We start from the raw sequence: 17170 nt of genomic DNA, 5'->3' as shown, positions 1-17170 counted from the left end.
TTAATTTTAAAAAAATGTAAGACAAAGTTTGTTAAACATCGTGTAAAGTCATCTCCAGCATTCATATGAGGTACTGTCATTGCCTCTTGGAAGTTGTGCAAGTGTTATCAATTCGGCAGAGTTAGTCACAATTAAGCATTGAGGCGGTGTTAAGTTGGGGATGAGTCTGTCTCTCCATTGGGTAATCACTGCAGACTCATCCACAAAGTGGTACCAATTATATCAAAACTGGTAGGATGATGGGGTGAGTTAACCCCCAACCTAGATTTGAAATCACAAATTTCAGAATGTGAGCCGCTCACTCTGCTGTTCAGTCACCTCATCATAGCATGCATATGCTTGCATGATATGCATGTATTCATAATAAAGGTTTTTGGGTTAGATCGCGTTATTTATAAATGTGTCGTAACCCTCCACCACCCGACACGGCCAATCAGCAAAAAAGTGTCACGTTGACAAAAGACAAATAGTTCACTACTATAGCCCACCAGTGTATTGAAGAGTGAATCCACAACATTTACAGTTTGAGTACGACGTTTCGCTGGTAATTACATCCAGCATCATCGGGCAATTCGCCAGAATGGTGAATAATATTGGTCGCGAAAGCCTACGTGTTAAATATGCCTGTATGATTACCTCTAGAAATCTTAAACGTTGTAACCTTATGATTGTTTCACTTAGTAATGACCATTAATATCAACCCTCTTGGTACATTCCACAGACATAGTTACCATCAGTAATGAAGATGTATAGTACCGAGCAAAACAAAACTGGTATCACTACATAGAAATCAAACCGTAAGTTACACGTTTGTTTAAGTGTAAAATGCCATATACTTACGTCATCCATGACGCGAGACTGAACCGAGTTAAAAAAAGGAAACTCCTTGAAAATATGTCTGTAAGGCAACGCTGAAGGTAAGTTTAGGATAACATATGTTTAGGATTATGAATTCCCATGGAGAATAACTGAAAAAGGAGACTTTTGTTACTTTATTCAAAGACAAACATGTGCTAACATTTATTATGAGGAAATTGTACATTCGCATTGTTTGGGGTTATTGTAGTTGTTACGCTTATTTATAAATGAGAGTCTCACTGAGTCTCAACACCTTTTTCAGAAAGCATAACTACATTTTTGCTCATAAAAACACACAATGTCACACAATCCAGCAAGTATTTTAATTATTGTGGTTTCATTGACGTTATTGTTTGTTATTTATATTCTGAAGGGTGCTCCAAATGTTTTGTGACCTCCAATTAATTGACTCGTAACATTTTCCCCCTTTGTGTATTCATTTCTGTTTTGAAGAAACTTTATTTTAAAAATATGAAGGTTTTGTGAATTAAATGGGGGGGTCAAAAAACATCTGGACCACTCTGAATATATAGATGACACAATGATAGAGCACCAGACTAAGACAGAAGAAGGTTACTTGTGTTGTGGCCGAAACGTCGTGAGAATTTTATATTATTGTTTTATTTTATTATTTTATTATTTCCCTTTTACGTGGGTGACTTTACCGAAAGAACCCAGAAGACAGACTAAGACACTTCTAAGGTAAACAAGGTAAACAAAAAAGTCGGTGATTTCCTGCTCAAATGAGCACTGAGGCGGTGCTAAACTCCTGTTTACAGCCCTGAACCAGTGGTGGAAATTCCACATTCTTATAGGACAACCAGTTGACTTCCCCAACAAAGTGGTAATAATTTTATATTAACCCCAGAGGGAAAATGGGCTGAGTCAACCTCCAATCAGGATTTGAATTTCACAACCTTGAGATTGTGAGCTGATCCCTCTACCGCTGAAGCCTACCTGGTTGGTTCTTACTTCGTTTCAAGAGCAACACAGCTGAAGGAAGTCCACTCATTAATTTCATATACATTTTGTTGAATGTTCACAAATGAACATAGTAAAAATAGCACAAAAACATCAAGCATGCAATACTCCTCTGTCACATACCTGTCCCTGCACATAATATAAAAAAATAAGGCGATGTATTACACATCCGAGCGGCCACACGTCTTTCTCGGAGTGAATCATTTCAGCAGCGTTGATGCAACAACAAAAAAGCAAAGTCTAGTCCGGTTGAAGCTCAATTCTGGTGAGTGAAATACCAATCTTACAGGCAAGGGCCCTCACTTGATATGATCGATTATTTTTTTGTTTTAAAGAGGCAATCTCAAAAAGGATACGAATTTCAGAAACTGATCGCATTTCACTGATACTAAAGTCTTCCGAGTTTTCTGGGGAAAAAAAGAGATATGTTTTCAGTTTCAAGGACAATGCATATATTATCATAGTATGTTTTTTGTTTGCATTTTGACTGCAATTATTGTGGTTTATGCAGTAACGTGAATCCTTGTTAAAAAGGTTTCAGTTTTGTTGCCAGAAAAAAGGGGAAAACCCCTATTATTACATAATTATACAATTAAAGAGAAATCTGAAAAGTCCCTTCGGAATATTAGGAAGAAGGTTGCAATGTACAGTTAACACAAACGTATAATGAGCACGATTGTGGAGAATACTATAGGTAACTACATAAATAAGCAGCTATGACCCCTTCCCATATATGCGCCTCCACGTAAAAAAAATATAAAAGTATGATTTGCACATCCCATCAGCAGCATTGGTACAACACAGGAAAGCTCTGTATTGGTTTCGACATTGAGTATCTTCAAGCTTGCTTGCACCAATGCTGGTGAAGCGACTGATGCTTTACGCAACAATAAAACGAAACCATTTGAGACTACCCATCACATGTACTCATACACCAAGTCTCATTGTCTCACCTCCAACGTTCTCTTTGGCTTCTCTACTTTCTGAGGAATCGCCGCATTTGAGATTTCCTTGAAAGTCATTGGTATACGCACCAGAATACTGGCCAAAGCCATCCATCGACTCCACGCCTTTGTGAACACTGTAACGACAACAACAAACATCACATTATTCTCGCATTATTCTTGCAAAACAAGAATTCCGTTTCTGTGTTAGGGAACTCATACATATAGCAACGCGCATGTTGGAAACTCTTCTTATCCACACCGATATGCGGGGTATTGTTGGTGGATCCAAATATCAATGCTTATCTCCGTCCACTTATCCTCGTGTAGAAGTGTGGACACACACATACGCGTGTTCCGCCCCGTACGTAGCCAACCGTGCTAATCGGAGGTGCGGGTATTACGGTGTGTTTGATACTGGCAACATTCTATATCGAATGTGGAGATGTGGCTCCATGTGAATATGATGTTTAACTTCAAATAGAGCATCGTGTGAAAGGGTCTGGGCCACCTCATCATGCAACACACCAGCGATTCGTTTTCTGCGTATAGATGAGGGCACTACAGTGGATCGTCATCAGCCATGGTCGATCCACTGCTGGATAAAGGCCTCCGCAATAAGCCGCCGCTTTCTCTCACGGCCCTGCAAGCTAGCAGACCATCATTGCTACCACAATACGTATGTTGCAACAAATGTTTGTTGTCATGGCAATGGGAAATACGATAAAAAATGTACTCTAGTCAACCTTCATGAAGTACATTATTGTAGTAGCCATCATTACTACTGCTATGTATTTTGTACATATTCATATTACGCAACTGTGTTTTTCATTAATAATTAAATGTAAAACGTAGATTCATAATATAGAGTAAACATGCCCACCGCGTTGTTTGAGATGAGGTGCTATAAATAAGCCACATTAATCCAAATGCATTGCATAGAGCACCCAACTCCACAACTATGGGACAATGACGTTCAAGGGCTACAATCCATCTTCAAATCGGGTGCTAAAATGTAAAAAACATGTTTTGACCTATCAAAGGGCAAATGTTGTCCTCGAAATGTAGTACACTTAAGGCGTGCCATGCAAATATAAAAATGCTAACACTGTACGCAGTCATTTGCACATAGCGACGCGTGATTTCACTTTGTTTTTTTGTCGTATTTAGATGTTTTTAGACAGTGAAATACATGATACAAACATTAGTTGAAGGCATATGTCGATAGTTGTGAAAGATTATAAATGTATTCATATTGCACACACACTGTAACAATGATCTGAGCGTCAGCTTCATTTTAGCCTAAGGGACCCCCTCATGACAGCTTGTCCTTGTGCAGCACAAGGTAAACACAACCCTGAGCCAAATGGAAATTCCACGTGCCTATGACATCCATAGAACAACCTAAACAGGTATTTGCCGGCAGGGGGTGATGTTGCCTTTGGTTATAGGACCCATATCTGATAGGGTCCTTGCCTGTGTTCTATGGTTCTTTCAGTAAAATCTAGATTTGAAGCTTTCGTGACTGCAGGAATCCATACTCTATATAAAATGTATACCTACGTGACTTTACCGACAGAACCAAAGAGTATCTTTTAATTAAGCTACGTAGATCGAAAAAAAAGTTATTAAAAACATCACGACGTTTCGATACGCAAACACAAAGCGGTCCGTCATACGCTTGTGTTGCAACCGAAAGGTCGTGATATTTTTAATCGCTTTATTTGGATTATTATTTTTTTCTATGTACGTTAACTTTGTTTTACCGAAAGAACCGTTAGAATACGGACCGCTGCAGTCACGAAAGTTTAAATAAAAATGTCCTTCACCTGTAATGATCCATCTTGCAGTTCACCAGCATTGGTTGAAGCGAGCCAGACTGGTGAATGTTGAACGTGTGCGGAATGTTGCTTTGTGTTAAACCATTGCTGTTTATTTACTTTGAAATAACTGTTAGTAAGTTATCCCTGACTAGGTGAATCTCTAACGAGGTTAATCTCTAACGAGGTTAATCTCTAAGTTAATCTCTTATTAAGTTAATCTCTTACTAAGTTAATATCTTAATAAGTTAATATCTAAGTCAATATCTTACTAAGTTAATATCTAAGTTAATATCTTACTAAGTTAATATCTTACTAAGTTAATATCTTACTAAGTTAATCTCTAACTAGGTTAATCTCTAACTGAGTTAAAATAAAACTAAGTTAATCTCTTACTAAGTCAATCTCTTACTAAGTTAATATCTAAGTTAATATCTATCTAAGTTAATATCTTACTAAGTTAATCTCTAACTAAGTTAATATCTTACTAAGTTAATATCTTACTAAGTTAATATCTTACTAAGTTAATCTCTAACTAAGTTAATATCTTACTAAGTTAATCTCTTACTAAGTTAATATCTTACTAAGTTAATATCTTACTAAGTTAATATCTAACTAAGTTAATCTCTTGCTAAGTTAATATCTTACTAAGTTAATCTCTAACTAAGTTAATATCTTACTAAGTTAATCTCTTACTAAGTTAATATCTTACTAAGTTAATCTCTAAGTTAATCTATTACTAAGTTAATATCTTACTAAGTTAATCTCTTACTAAGTTAATCTCTTAATAAAGTTAATATCTTACTAAGTTAATCTCTAAGTTAATATATTACTAAGTTAATATCTCACTAAGTTAATCTCTTACTAAGTTAATCTCTTACTGAGTTAATATCTAACTAAGTTAATATCTAACTAAGTTAATCTCTTACTAAGTTAATATCTTACTAAGTTAATCTCTAACTAAGTTAATCTCTAACTAAGCTAATATCTTACTAAGTTAATCTCTAACTAAGTTAAAATCTTACTAAGTTAATCTCTTACTAAGTTGATATCTAAATAAGTTAATATCTATAACTAAGTTAATCTCTAACTAAGTTAATCTCTTACTAAGTTAATATCTTACTAAGTTAATCTCTTACTAAGTGAATCTCTTACTAAGTTAATATCTTACTAAGTTAATATCTTACTAAGTTAATCTCTAAGTTAATATCTTACTAAGTTAATCTCTTACTAAGTTAATATCTTACTAAGTTAATATCTTACTAAGTTAATCTCTTACTAAGTTAATATCTAACTAAGTTAATATATAACTAAGTTAATATCTTACTAAGTTAATCTCTAAATTAATCTCTTACTAAGTTAATATATTACTAAGTTAATATCTAACTAAGTTAATCTCTTACTAAGTTAATCTCTTACTAAGTTAATCTATTATTAAGTTAATATCTTACTAAGTTAATATCTTACTGAATTAATCTCTAACTAAGTTAATATCTTACTAAGTTAATATCTATCTAAGTTAATATCTAACTAAGTTAATATCTAACTAAGTTAATATCTAACTAAGTTAATATCTTACTAAGTTAATCTCTTACTAAGTTAATATCTTACTAAGTTAATATCTAACTAAGTTAATCTCTTACTAAGTTAATCTCTTACTAAGTTAATATCTAAGTTAATATCTATCTAAGTTAATCTATTACTAAGTTAATATCTTACTAAGTTAATCTCTTACTAAGTTAATATCTAACTAAGTTAATCTCTAAGTTAATCTATTACTAAGTTAATATCTTACTAAGTTAATCTCTTACTAAGTTAATATCTTACTAAGTTAATCTCTTAATAAGTTAATATCTTACTAAGTTAATCTCTAACTAAGTTAATATCTTAATAAGTTAATCTCTAACTAAGTTAATATCTTACAAAGTTAATATCTTACTAAGTTAATATCTTACTAAGTTAATCTCTTACTAAGTTAATATCTTACTAAGTTAATCTCTAATTAAGTTAATATCTAAATAAGTTAATATCTATAACTAAGTTAATCTCTAACTAAGTTAATCTCTAACTAAGTTAATATCTTACTAAGTTAATCTCTTACTAAGTTAATATCTTACTAAGTTAATATCTTACTAAGTTAATCTATAACTAAGTTAACCTCTAACTAAGTTAATCTCTAAGTTAATCTATTACTAAGTTAATATCTTACTAAGTTAATCTCTTAATAAGTTAATATCTAACTAAGTTAATCTCTAAGTTAATCTATTACTAAGTTAATATCTTACTAAGTTAATCTCTTAATAAGTTAATATCTTACTAAGTTAATCTCTAACTAAGTTAATATCTTACTAAGTTAATCTCTAACTAAGTTAATCTCTAACTAAGTTAATCTCTTACTAAGTTAATCTCTAAGTTAATCTCTTACTAAGTTAATCTCTAAGTTAATCTCTTACTAAGTTAATATCTTACTAAGTTAATATTTACTAAGTTAATCTCTTACTAAGTTAATCTCTTACTAAGTTAATCTCTTACTAAGTTAATATCTAACTAAGTTAATATGCAACTAAGTTAATCTCTAACTAGGTTAATCTCTTACTAAGTTAATCTCTTACTCAGTTAATCTCTAACTAAGTTAATATCTAACTAAGTTAATATCTTACTAAGTTAATATCTAACTAAGTTAATATTTACTAAGTTAATCTCTAAGTTAATCTCTAACTAAGTTAATCTCTTACTAAGTTAATCTCTAACTAAGTTAATATCTTACTAAGTTAATCTCTTACTAAGTTAATCTCTAACTAAGTTAATCTCTAACTAAGTTAATCTCTTACTAAGTTAATATCTTACTAAGTTAATATATAACTAAGTTAATCTCTAACTAAGTTAATATCTAACTAAGTTAAATCTCTTACTAAGTTAATCTCTAACTAAGTTAATATCTTACTAAGTTAATCTCTTACTAAGTTAATCTCTTACTAAGTTAATATCTTACTAAGTTAATCTCTTACTAAGTTAATATCTAACTAAGTTAATCTATTACTCTTACTAAGTTAATCTCTAACTAAGTTAATATCTTACTAAGTTAATATATAACTAAGTTAATCTCTTACTAAGATAATCTCTTACTAAGTTAATATCTAACTAAGTGAATCTCTAACTAAGTTAATATCTAAGTTAATCTATTACTAAGTTAATATCTTACTAAGTTAATCTCTTACTAAGTTAATATCTAACTAAGTTAATCTCTAAGTTAATCTATTACTAAGTTAATATCTTACTAAGTTAATCTCTTACTAAGTTAATATCTTACTAAGTTAATCTCTAACTAAGTTAATATCTTACTAAGTTAATCTCTAACTAAGTTAATCTCTAACTAAGTTAATCTCTTACTAAGTTAATCTCTAAGTTAATCTCTTACTAAGTTAATCTCTAACTAAGTTAATATCTTACTAAGTTAATAACTAAGTTAATCTCTTACTAAGTTAATCTCTTACTAAGTTAATCTTTAAGTTAATCTCTTACTAAGTTAATATCTTACTAAGTTAATATCTTACTAAGTTAATCTCTTACTAAGTTAATATCTTACTAAGTTAATATCTTACTAAGTTAATATCTTACTAAGTTAATATTTACTAAGTTAATCTCTTACTAAGTTAATCTCTAACTAAGTTAATATTTACTAAGTTAATCTCTTACTAAGTTAATCTCTAACTAAGTTAATATCTAACTAAGTTAATATCTTACTAAGTTAATATCTAACTAAGTTAATATCTTACTAAGTTAATCTCTTACTAAGTTAATCTCTAACTAAGTTAATATCTAAGTAAGTTAATATCTAACTAAGTTAATATCTTACTAAGTTAATATCTAACTAAGTTAATATCTTACTAAGTTAATCTCTTACTAAGTTAATCTCTAACTAAGTTAATATCTAACTAAGTTAATATCTAACTAAGTTAATATCTTACTAAGTTAATAACTAAGTTAATCTCTAACTAAGTTAATCTCTTACTAAGTTAATCTCTAACGAGTCTCATTGAGGCGCCGATGACTCCATGACGACTACAACTGGGGACGTTGCCCTGGCAACGGCGTGTCCCGCCAACTGCCACCGACCGTCACGTGGCGCCCCCTTCCCCCCCACTCCGCTCGCGCTGCAGTTTCCCGCCAAAAGCGCACGAGGCGCTCGTTATGTTAATGAGGATGACGTCCTGACCTGCGGCGCCAATCAGTGCCCACAGCGCCTGTAGGACACCACGTGCCTGGACTATGAGCGGTGACCCACTGATGATTTGTGCAGGGCAAGGCCGTAATAATTATAATATATTGCTATAAACAATATTTAAAAATATATATATAATTGCTATGCCATGTAAATAAAAACTACAACTTGCTAAACCTTGGCCACAATATCTGGACTTGTCTTCATGTAACAATGCATAGATTTCAGTTCACGTGATTGTGGTTATGGTTGTACTTTTTTAATCCCTAATCTCTGCCATTACATACGATTATACAATCAAAGGTCATAAATAAAAAAAACAGAGCAATGTAATAAAACAACACCACTATTAGACATTATTGTAATAAACAAATAACAAGTCCGTCCCATGCGTTCGTGAAATTTTTTTCATATTTAAGGCAGGAAATTAGCTTTCAAATTTAGATTTATTTTTTCTGGTGGGTGGGAGACCTCTTAAGATTTGGTGCCCCCCCAAATCTTGACTCCGTGGCCACGGCCATGGCGCTGGGTCAGCTAGTTCCTACCTCGCGGCACTTGTAAAGCATCTTCTTTGGTTCTTTCGGTAAAGTCACCACGTTGAATGAGAATAAAACAATAAATTAATAAAATAAAATAACACAATAAAATTCTCACGACGTTTCGGCCACAACACAAGTGGCCTTCTTCAGGTGAAAGGAACAAACCTGTCGGGACGACAGAGCTTCAATGAACGCTGTTAAGATTCGTAGCGTCTTTTTAAGCTGGTTTAGAGAAGTGAGGCACCTTGACAAAGGGGTTTACATATCAAACAGGAGAATTTAGCATTGAAATAGCTGAGTGATTAGCTTGTGACTGGTCATAGGAATAGCTATGTTAAAGTCAAAGCCTACACATCCACAGAGGTACCTAGTACAAATCAAACAGGAGAATTTAGCATTGAAATAACTGAGTGATTAGCTTGTGACTGGTCATAGAAATAGCTATGTTAAAGTCACCGTGGTTACTTGTTATCGTGAACTTCACTCCTTGATTCTTTCACCCGAAAGTATTTGATCCCCTGCTGATTTTGTACGTGTGCCCACTGACAAAGAAATGATCAGTCTATAATTTTAATGGTAGGTTTATTTGAATGGTGAGAGACAGAATAACAACAAAAAAATCCAGTAAAAACGCACGTCAAAAATTTTATACGTTGATTTGCATTTTAATGAGGTAATGTATCACAGCCAAATACAGTACCCTAAACGCACGTTGATTTCCAATGTGGAGGGAAAAAACGGAAGACCTGGAAAAAAATCCACTGCGACTACGGGGAGACATGTACACTCCAAATATACAGCAGCAGCAGCAGCAGGCGTCAGGGTCTAACCCACAACCTCCTGTATACCAGGCGAGGTAATTCACATCTCATAGCCACCATGATGATGATGATGAGAGAGAGACGCAGACTCCAAATATACAGCAGCAGCAGGCGTCAGGGTCTAACCCACGACCTCCTGTATACCAGGTGAGGTAGTCAACATCTCCTAGCCACCGTGATGATGATGATGATGAAAGAGAGACATGTACACTCTAAATATACAGCAGCAGCAGCAGGCGTCAGGGTCTAACCCACAACCTCCTGTATACCAGGGGAGGTAATTCACATCTCATAGGCACCGTGATGACGAGAGAGAGACATGTACAATCCAAATATACAGTAGCAGGCGTCAGGGTCTAACTCACGACCTCCTGTATACCAGGTGAGGTAGTCAACATCTCCTAGCCACCGTGATGATGAGAGAGAGACACGCAGACTCTAAATATACAGCAGCAGCAGGCGTCAGCGTCTAACCCACAACCTCCTGTATACCAGGCGAGGTAATTCACATCTCATAGCCACCATAATGATGATGATGATGAGAGAGAGACGCAGACTCCAAATAAACAGCAGCAGCAGCAGGCATCAGGGTCTAACCCACGACCTCCTGTATACCAGGTGAGGTAGTCAACATCTCCTAGCCACCGTGATTATGATGATGAGAGACATGTACACTCCAAATATACAGCAGCAGCAGCAGGCGTCAGGGTCTAACTCACGACCTCCTGTATACCAGGTGAGGTAGTCAACATCTCCTAGCCACCGTGGCACCGGCGGTATTCGGTTTCTGAACCTGATTGGGACCTCTCCTAGGTCGACTCAGTGTTAAATGAGTCGCCGAGGCAGTGCGTCAGTATGAAGAATGGCATCCTCTGTGCCACCAACTTGAGTGCTTTGCTGGCCTCTTTGCCCAACAAACGTTGCTTTTGTGACCAGGACTTGACGTGAAGGAATGACACAAATGCACACCACGTTTTCCCATTGAAAGTAGATACATTTCAAAATATCAATGTCCTGTTCACAAAAGCAAAGTTTGTGTGGAATATTAGCAATTTTCTGTACTTTTGAGGTATAATCAACTAGGAAATAATACTTATTATCCAGGAACAAGAACATAATAAATTTGTTAAACAGTGTTATTAATGGGAGTGGATTATTAACTTTGCTTTTGTGTCCTGGTCACAAAAGCAAAGTTTGTGGGGAATAATAATAATAATAGCCATTTTATATACTTTTGAGGCGTAAGCAATTGTAAAATAACACATCACCCAGGAACCAAAAAAAAAATCTTTTTTCGTTACACAGTGAATTATTGTTTCACGTTTTTAGCAAAACATTTTGTAAAAATATAAAATTTACCCTCATGCACCGTCCAACCATTCTGGTTGATATGGTTAAACATTTATTGTGCTGTTGCGGGGGAACTCTGGGTCATAAATCGTGACAAAACATCGTCTGATTGTTTTGTGCTGACAGGGCCTCATCATTTTATTTGAGGGAGCGCATCACGACAATGCGAACCACAAAGCCAGCAGCACGTGTTGAGCGAGCGTGACGCTTCTGATCAGCCCCAGAAGGGCCGAGACCTTAAAAACAAACACACTGCTGGTTGATGAAAGTTTCGGAATGGCCGATAGCCTGCCCAGACTAAAATTACACTGTATTCATATTTCCCCATGAGTGACATTGCAGGTCGGTGAAGGTGGGAGCCCAGGGCCAGTTCAGATATCCCTCGTCACCGATGTTAGCCGTGGCCTGGACTCGAACTCAGGCCGCGAGGTTCGTAGCGAAGTGCCGCAAACGGACCGTTCCTCGGTCGTGATTTATTGCGAGGCGTAGTAGTTGTGCATCATCTGATCAGCGTGCAATATGTTGGACAATGCAATCAGTGTAATCTTATTTCTGATATTGATGAGGCCATATGCAATGAGTGTCTATTCAAGAATTTGAAAGTCAATCAATATCAATCAAATATTTGCAAACTGTCATTTGGTACTTTATTGAATTTGTAAACGTGAAATTTTAAACGTAATTACGCATTATTTGCAATAGTTACCACCCCTTGCTTGGTTAATGCAAAATGTGCATTTGTACGCAATTACCAATATTAACTGCGCAATGCAGGACACACGACATAATGCAGTGAGGTAGTGCACATTATATACATAAACGATTATATATAAATAGAAGACATTATTCCCAACGTTCTGAATATTCTTCACGTACAATCACGTACAACGTGTCCCGTAACGACGCACACACGTCTGCATTAGTAAATGCGTCGTTTGCGTAACGTCACCGGTGAATCATCAGCGCGAGACATTTACGCGTCCCCTGCCGCCGCCCTCCGCCTAGCGTAGAGCTCGGCCGCCTGGCGCGGTACGAGCAGGGGGAAGTAGGAGGAGGGCGGACGTCCTCCCTGGCGACGATCGCCGAGGGCGGAGGCGGGGGCGGAGGGGAAGCCCGCGCCAGCGAGCGCGTCCGTCCATCACGGCGGCGGAGCGCCCGAGCCGGGGCAGAGGGATCCGGATCGGGCTGCCAACACGGCCGCCGCCACGGCCGCCGATGTCGACGTCGACCCTCGTCGGCTCGCTTGCTTTCACCCCCTCGGCTTCGGCATCCCTTCCTCCTCCTCCGACGCCTCCTCCTCGTCATCCTCCTCCTTCTCGGCTTGGCGTCGCTGCCTGAGCGGCCGCGAAGTCGCGGCCGCTCAGGCGGAAGTGGCCGCCACCGCCGCCGCCGCGGGCGACGGCTCGCCGCCGGCGCTTGTCGCCGTCGTGCGGCGCGATCGCCAGGGCGCCGGCGTCTCTCGGGCCCGTCGCCAGACAATCTGCAGGGGAGATAAAAAAAAATAAAAGTAACGGGGTATTTGGCTGCCGCTATAAACGTCCACGTGATAGGCGATAAGCAGCTTAGTTGAACCATCGTTTGTGATGGACAGGCTTCTTCTGCGAAAGAGCTGAAACGGCTCAGTGGGCCTTACCTGGTAAAATAAAATAAATTACGTTCTTGGTTCTTTCAGTAAAATCACGTTGAAGGGAAACAACAAAATAATAAAATATATATAAAACAATAAAATTCTCACGACGTTTCGACTGTAACACAAACAGTCATCATCAGTCACCTGATGATGACTGTTTGTATTTTATTATTTTGTTGTTTCCTTTCAACGTGACTTTACCGAAAGAACCAAGAATATGAATCACTGCAGTCACGAAAGCTTTAAATCAAAATTTTAAATAATTTAGTTTCTAACATTAACCCTAAACCTAACTCCAGTTGGATACTAACTCTAACCCCAACACAAACCGTTACTTTAACCATAACCAACTACAACTCGAACCCTAACCCTAAACGCCAACCATAACACCACAACCCTAAACTCTAGCCCTGACTTGAACTCTGACCCTGTCTCTGACCCTTTTGTTAGACTTAGCAATACACCCGGACATATTCAACAACCAACAAAATCGCTGCCACGTCACTGTATAATACGCTCGCATATGCTGTTGGGAATGTAATCCACATTTATAATGTGTGTGCCTCACTCTCCGTTGTACACGCGTTATCCACAATTACGGAGTTAATATCAAAGGAAAGCTCTTGATCTTTCTCTGTCGCTCCCTTGACCGCACGTGGGAATTCACGACGACAGCGCGCTTAATTTTATCTTTTTGTTTATAGGAAATACAGGTTTAAACAAGAATCACAATTTCACGTAATATCAACAAGGGCGGGAGGGGGAAAGTGTGCGAGCGCCATCTTGAGTAGGCGCACGGGATCGGTGTGGGATGCGTCAAGCCGGAACCACTCAGTCCACGGTATATCATCATAGTAATGCTCACAATAATAACAACAACAATCACACCTCCGTTGATAACAAGTTTCGACAAAAAACAGTGGGCAGAATATCATCGCAAAGCCGCCGTGATTGATTTTTCAAGGGGGTCGGATCGCCGCACGTGTAACGTGTTGCGCCACGCACTCTCCCTCCACTCGGAACGACAGGCAATTTAACAAAACCTCTCTCTCGTGGTGAACAAACGCCGCCAATTTATCGCTGCCTCGGCAGCACCACCGGTGATCTCGTCGCCGTTGGCGAGCGATCCACGCAAGACGCCGAATAAAAACGGGCAGCGGACGTGCCGCGGGTAGCTGCGCGCAACCGGCGCTGTCGGGCAGTTGCCAGCAGTGAATCGGCTTCACAACAACAACGACGGTGGGTTGCCACGAGTTGTGAACTATTTATCATGTTAGCGAGCACCTATGAAGGCCGGCATGGGGGTGGGGTGGCCCGCATCACGCCCGGTGCCTTCGTCTCCCCAGTGGCGATGTTTAGACGACACCGCGACAAATACTCGCCTGAGGCCGAGTCGAGCTAAAAGGAGGCCCAGATGTCACTCGCTACTGATGTTGGCCGAGACCAGGAATCAAACTCAGGTCACTGGGTTCGTAGGCCGGTGTGCATAGAAGGATCGAGGAATTGAGGGTTAAGGAGATCGATACATGAACCGACATCCAACTGACACACAAACGGACACGTTGTGTTAGTTTGTTGTCCTTCCCCCGCACTTCCGATTAGTACGGTTGGATACATACGGTGCGAAAAAACTTCAACGCACTGTACATACAACACATGAACCAAAACAAACAGAGCCAAAACAACAACAACCGCTATTCGCAGTTAGAGGCAGTCGCCCTCCAACAACAACGAAGGGGGGAGGAGCGACGCTCACAACAACCAGCGGAGCGCCGGGCGGCTAAAGCACAGCAAGATGGCACAGTAGGGGGTTACAGCTGGTGGTGCATCAACCACTCATCTCAGTCAGTCGACCTGTGGCACCTGGGTCTACCCCGTGACCTCCTGCCGGCGGGCGTTTGACACTTCACGTGGCCTCAAGGTGCACAAAGCCTGGCACAAAGCGCCGTGGTGACGTCACCGCCACCTAGTGGCGAACGGCGGTTGTTGTTGTTGCTGCAGTGTGCGTAGTGTGTGTATGGTGTGTAGTGCGTGTAGCGTGCATGCGTACCTGCGCGTTGGGAGAGCAACGGTTGTTGTTGTTGTTGCAGTGTGCGTAGTGTGTGTATGGTGTGTAGTGCATGCAGCGTGCGTGCGTGCGTACCTGCGCGTTGGAAGAGCAGCGTTTGCTGCTGGAGAGCCACGAGTCGTAAGAGAAGTGGTTGCCCCAGGTTCGGCAGCACTCGGCGTGCCCCAAGCACTTTCTGTACTCCTTGCACACCTTGCACGGGTAAGAGGCGAGGGGTTGGGGGTCAGAGTTCAAGTCAGGCCTAGAGTTAGGGTTATACGGTGTTGAAGCTTGCGTTTTAGAGTCGGGGGTTACGGTCAGGGTTCGATCCAGACCTTGCCAACGCTTCTGCTGCTGCTGCTGTATATTTGGAGTCTGCGTCTCTCTCTCATCATCATCACGGTGGCTATGAGATGTTAACTACCTCGCCTGGTCCGCAGGAGGTCGTGGGTTCGATCCAGACCCTGACGACGCTTGCTGCTGTATATTTGGAGTTTTTTGTGTCTCTCTCATCATCATCACGGTGGCTATGAGATGTTAACTACCTCGCCTGGTCTACAGGAGGTCGTGAGTTCTACCCACACCTTGACGACGCTTGCTGCTGTATATTTGGAGTTTTTTGTGTCTCTCTCATCATCATCACAATGGCTATGAGATGTTAACTACCTCGCCTGGTCTGCAGGAGGTCGTGAGTTCGATCTCGACCTTGACGACGCCTGCTGCTGCTGCTGCATATTTGGAGTTTGCGTTGTCACGCTCTGACCCCGTGCCATGACTGGACATCTGCGAGAAAGAGCTTCGTGGCTCTTTGGATTCCGCCTCCAGTTTAAAATTGTTTAAGATTCTGAAAAAGAGCCACAGAGCTCAGTGGGCCTCACGAGTTGTTAAGATTTCTGGGCGCACTTCCACGTCGAAGCAAAAAAACGGCGCGACGGGAAGAGGGGGTTCGGCACCTTCATCTGCAGAGCGCAGTGGAAGATGAAGATGAACGTGCCCTGGAAGGAGTTGAAGATGATGAAGAGGTAGGCCATGACCAGCGTGGCCTTGTCGATGAAGAGGAACCCGAACACCCAGGTGAGGCCGAGGAGGCACAGCAGCGCCACGCCCCCCAGCGCACAGGACCTGTGGGCAAGGAAGAACAAAAACGAACGATAACAACGGCCGGCAAAAAAGCGAGCGCCGTGGTAAATATTTGCCATCGCGTAGCGTTGTCGTCATCGTCGTTATTATCGTCGTCGTCGTGAACTTACCACGACGCGACACGTTACGTGCGTATCGACGTACAGTAAAACCTTGGGACTGCGTGTTTGTAATCCAAAGCACTCGTACGTCAGTTGTGATCGCGTGACGCTCGGCAGTACGAAGCGTCTACACGTGCTGCCGCTCGTATTGCTAAGACCCTCGCTCGTTCATCAAGTGAATATTTATATTTAAACAATGTGTTGCTCGTCTTGCAAAACACTCACAGACCAAGTTACTCGCAATCCAAGGTTTCGCTCTGAACGTTGAACTTCTTTCGCGCCGTACGTAGCCAACAGTGCTCATCGGAGGTGCGGGGGAAGGACTAACTAACTAACTAAAAACACAAAAAATGCAGTTCTGAAGAAGTGAGATTAGAATCAAAATTTAAAAGCCCATGAGTAAGACAAGCCAATTGGTAAGGTTTGTCACGTGAGCAAAACGTGGACATTTATAGCGGCCAAACGCTCTAAGCACACGCTTCTTAATGTAAAGGGAAAAGACACGGAGGACCCCGAGAAAAAATTCACGCAACCACGGGAAGAACATTCAAGCTCCAAATATACAGCAGCAGCAGCAGCAGGCAATGTCAGGGTCGGGTTCGAACCCATGACCTCCTGTATACCAGCCGAGAGAGTTAACATCTCATAGCCACCGTGATGATGATGATGAGACAGAGGGAGAACATTCAAGCTCCAAATATACAGCAGCAGCAGCAG

The 17170-nt window shown here is 39.7% G+C and overlaps 2 protein-coding genes across 2 annotated transcripts in view; both read right to left on the bottom strand.

Moving 5' to 3' along the window:
- The window catches only part of LOC142912138 (putative ATP-dependent DNA helicase HFM1), a 33142-nt gene extending 28261 nt beyond the window's left edge, over positions 1-4881 (bottom strand). The window contains exons 1-4 of the mRNA XM_076060456.1: positions 4613-4881; positions 2793-2920; positions 2196-2246; positions 841-911 (exon numbers count right to left, since the gene is read on the bottom strand). Coding sequence (XP_075916571.1) covers positions 841-911; positions 2196-2246; positions 2793-2920; positions 4613-4644 — 282 coding nt within the window. The 5' untranslated portion in view covers positions 4645-4881. The remainder of the gene's footprint in view (positions 1-840; positions 912-2195; positions 2247-2792; positions 2921-4612) is intronic.
- A 7627-nt stretch (positions 4882-12508) lies between these two features.
- The window catches only part of LOC142912137 (adhesion G protein-coupled receptor L2-like), a gene marked incomplete at its 5' end in the record, with an annotated part of 40119 nt that continues 35457 nt past the window's right edge, over positions 12509-17170 (bottom strand). The window contains 5 exons of the mRNA XM_076060455.1: positions 12509-12604; positions 12870-13015; positions 13734-13809; positions 15309-15425; positions 16166-16334. Of these exons, the coding sequence (XP_075916570.1) occupies positions 12509-12604; positions 12870-13015; positions 13734-13809; positions 15309-15425; positions 16166-16334 (604 nt within the window). The remainder of the gene's footprint in view (positions 12605-12869; positions 13016-13733; positions 13810-15308; positions 15426-16165; positions 16335-17170) is intronic.

Source organism: Petromyzon marinus, unplaced genomic scaffold, assembly GCF_048934315.1.
Source record: "Petromyzon marinus isolate PM22_M1 ecotype Great Lakes invasive population unplaced genomic scaffold, UKy_Petmar_22M1.pri1.0 PM_G_Scaffold_19, whole genome shotgun sequence".
Lineage (NCBI taxonomy): Eukaryota > Metazoa > Chordata > Hyperoartia > Petromyzontiformes > Petromyzontidae > Petromyzon > Petromyzon marinus.
This window is presented reverse-complemented; position numbering and strand designations above follow the sequence as displayed.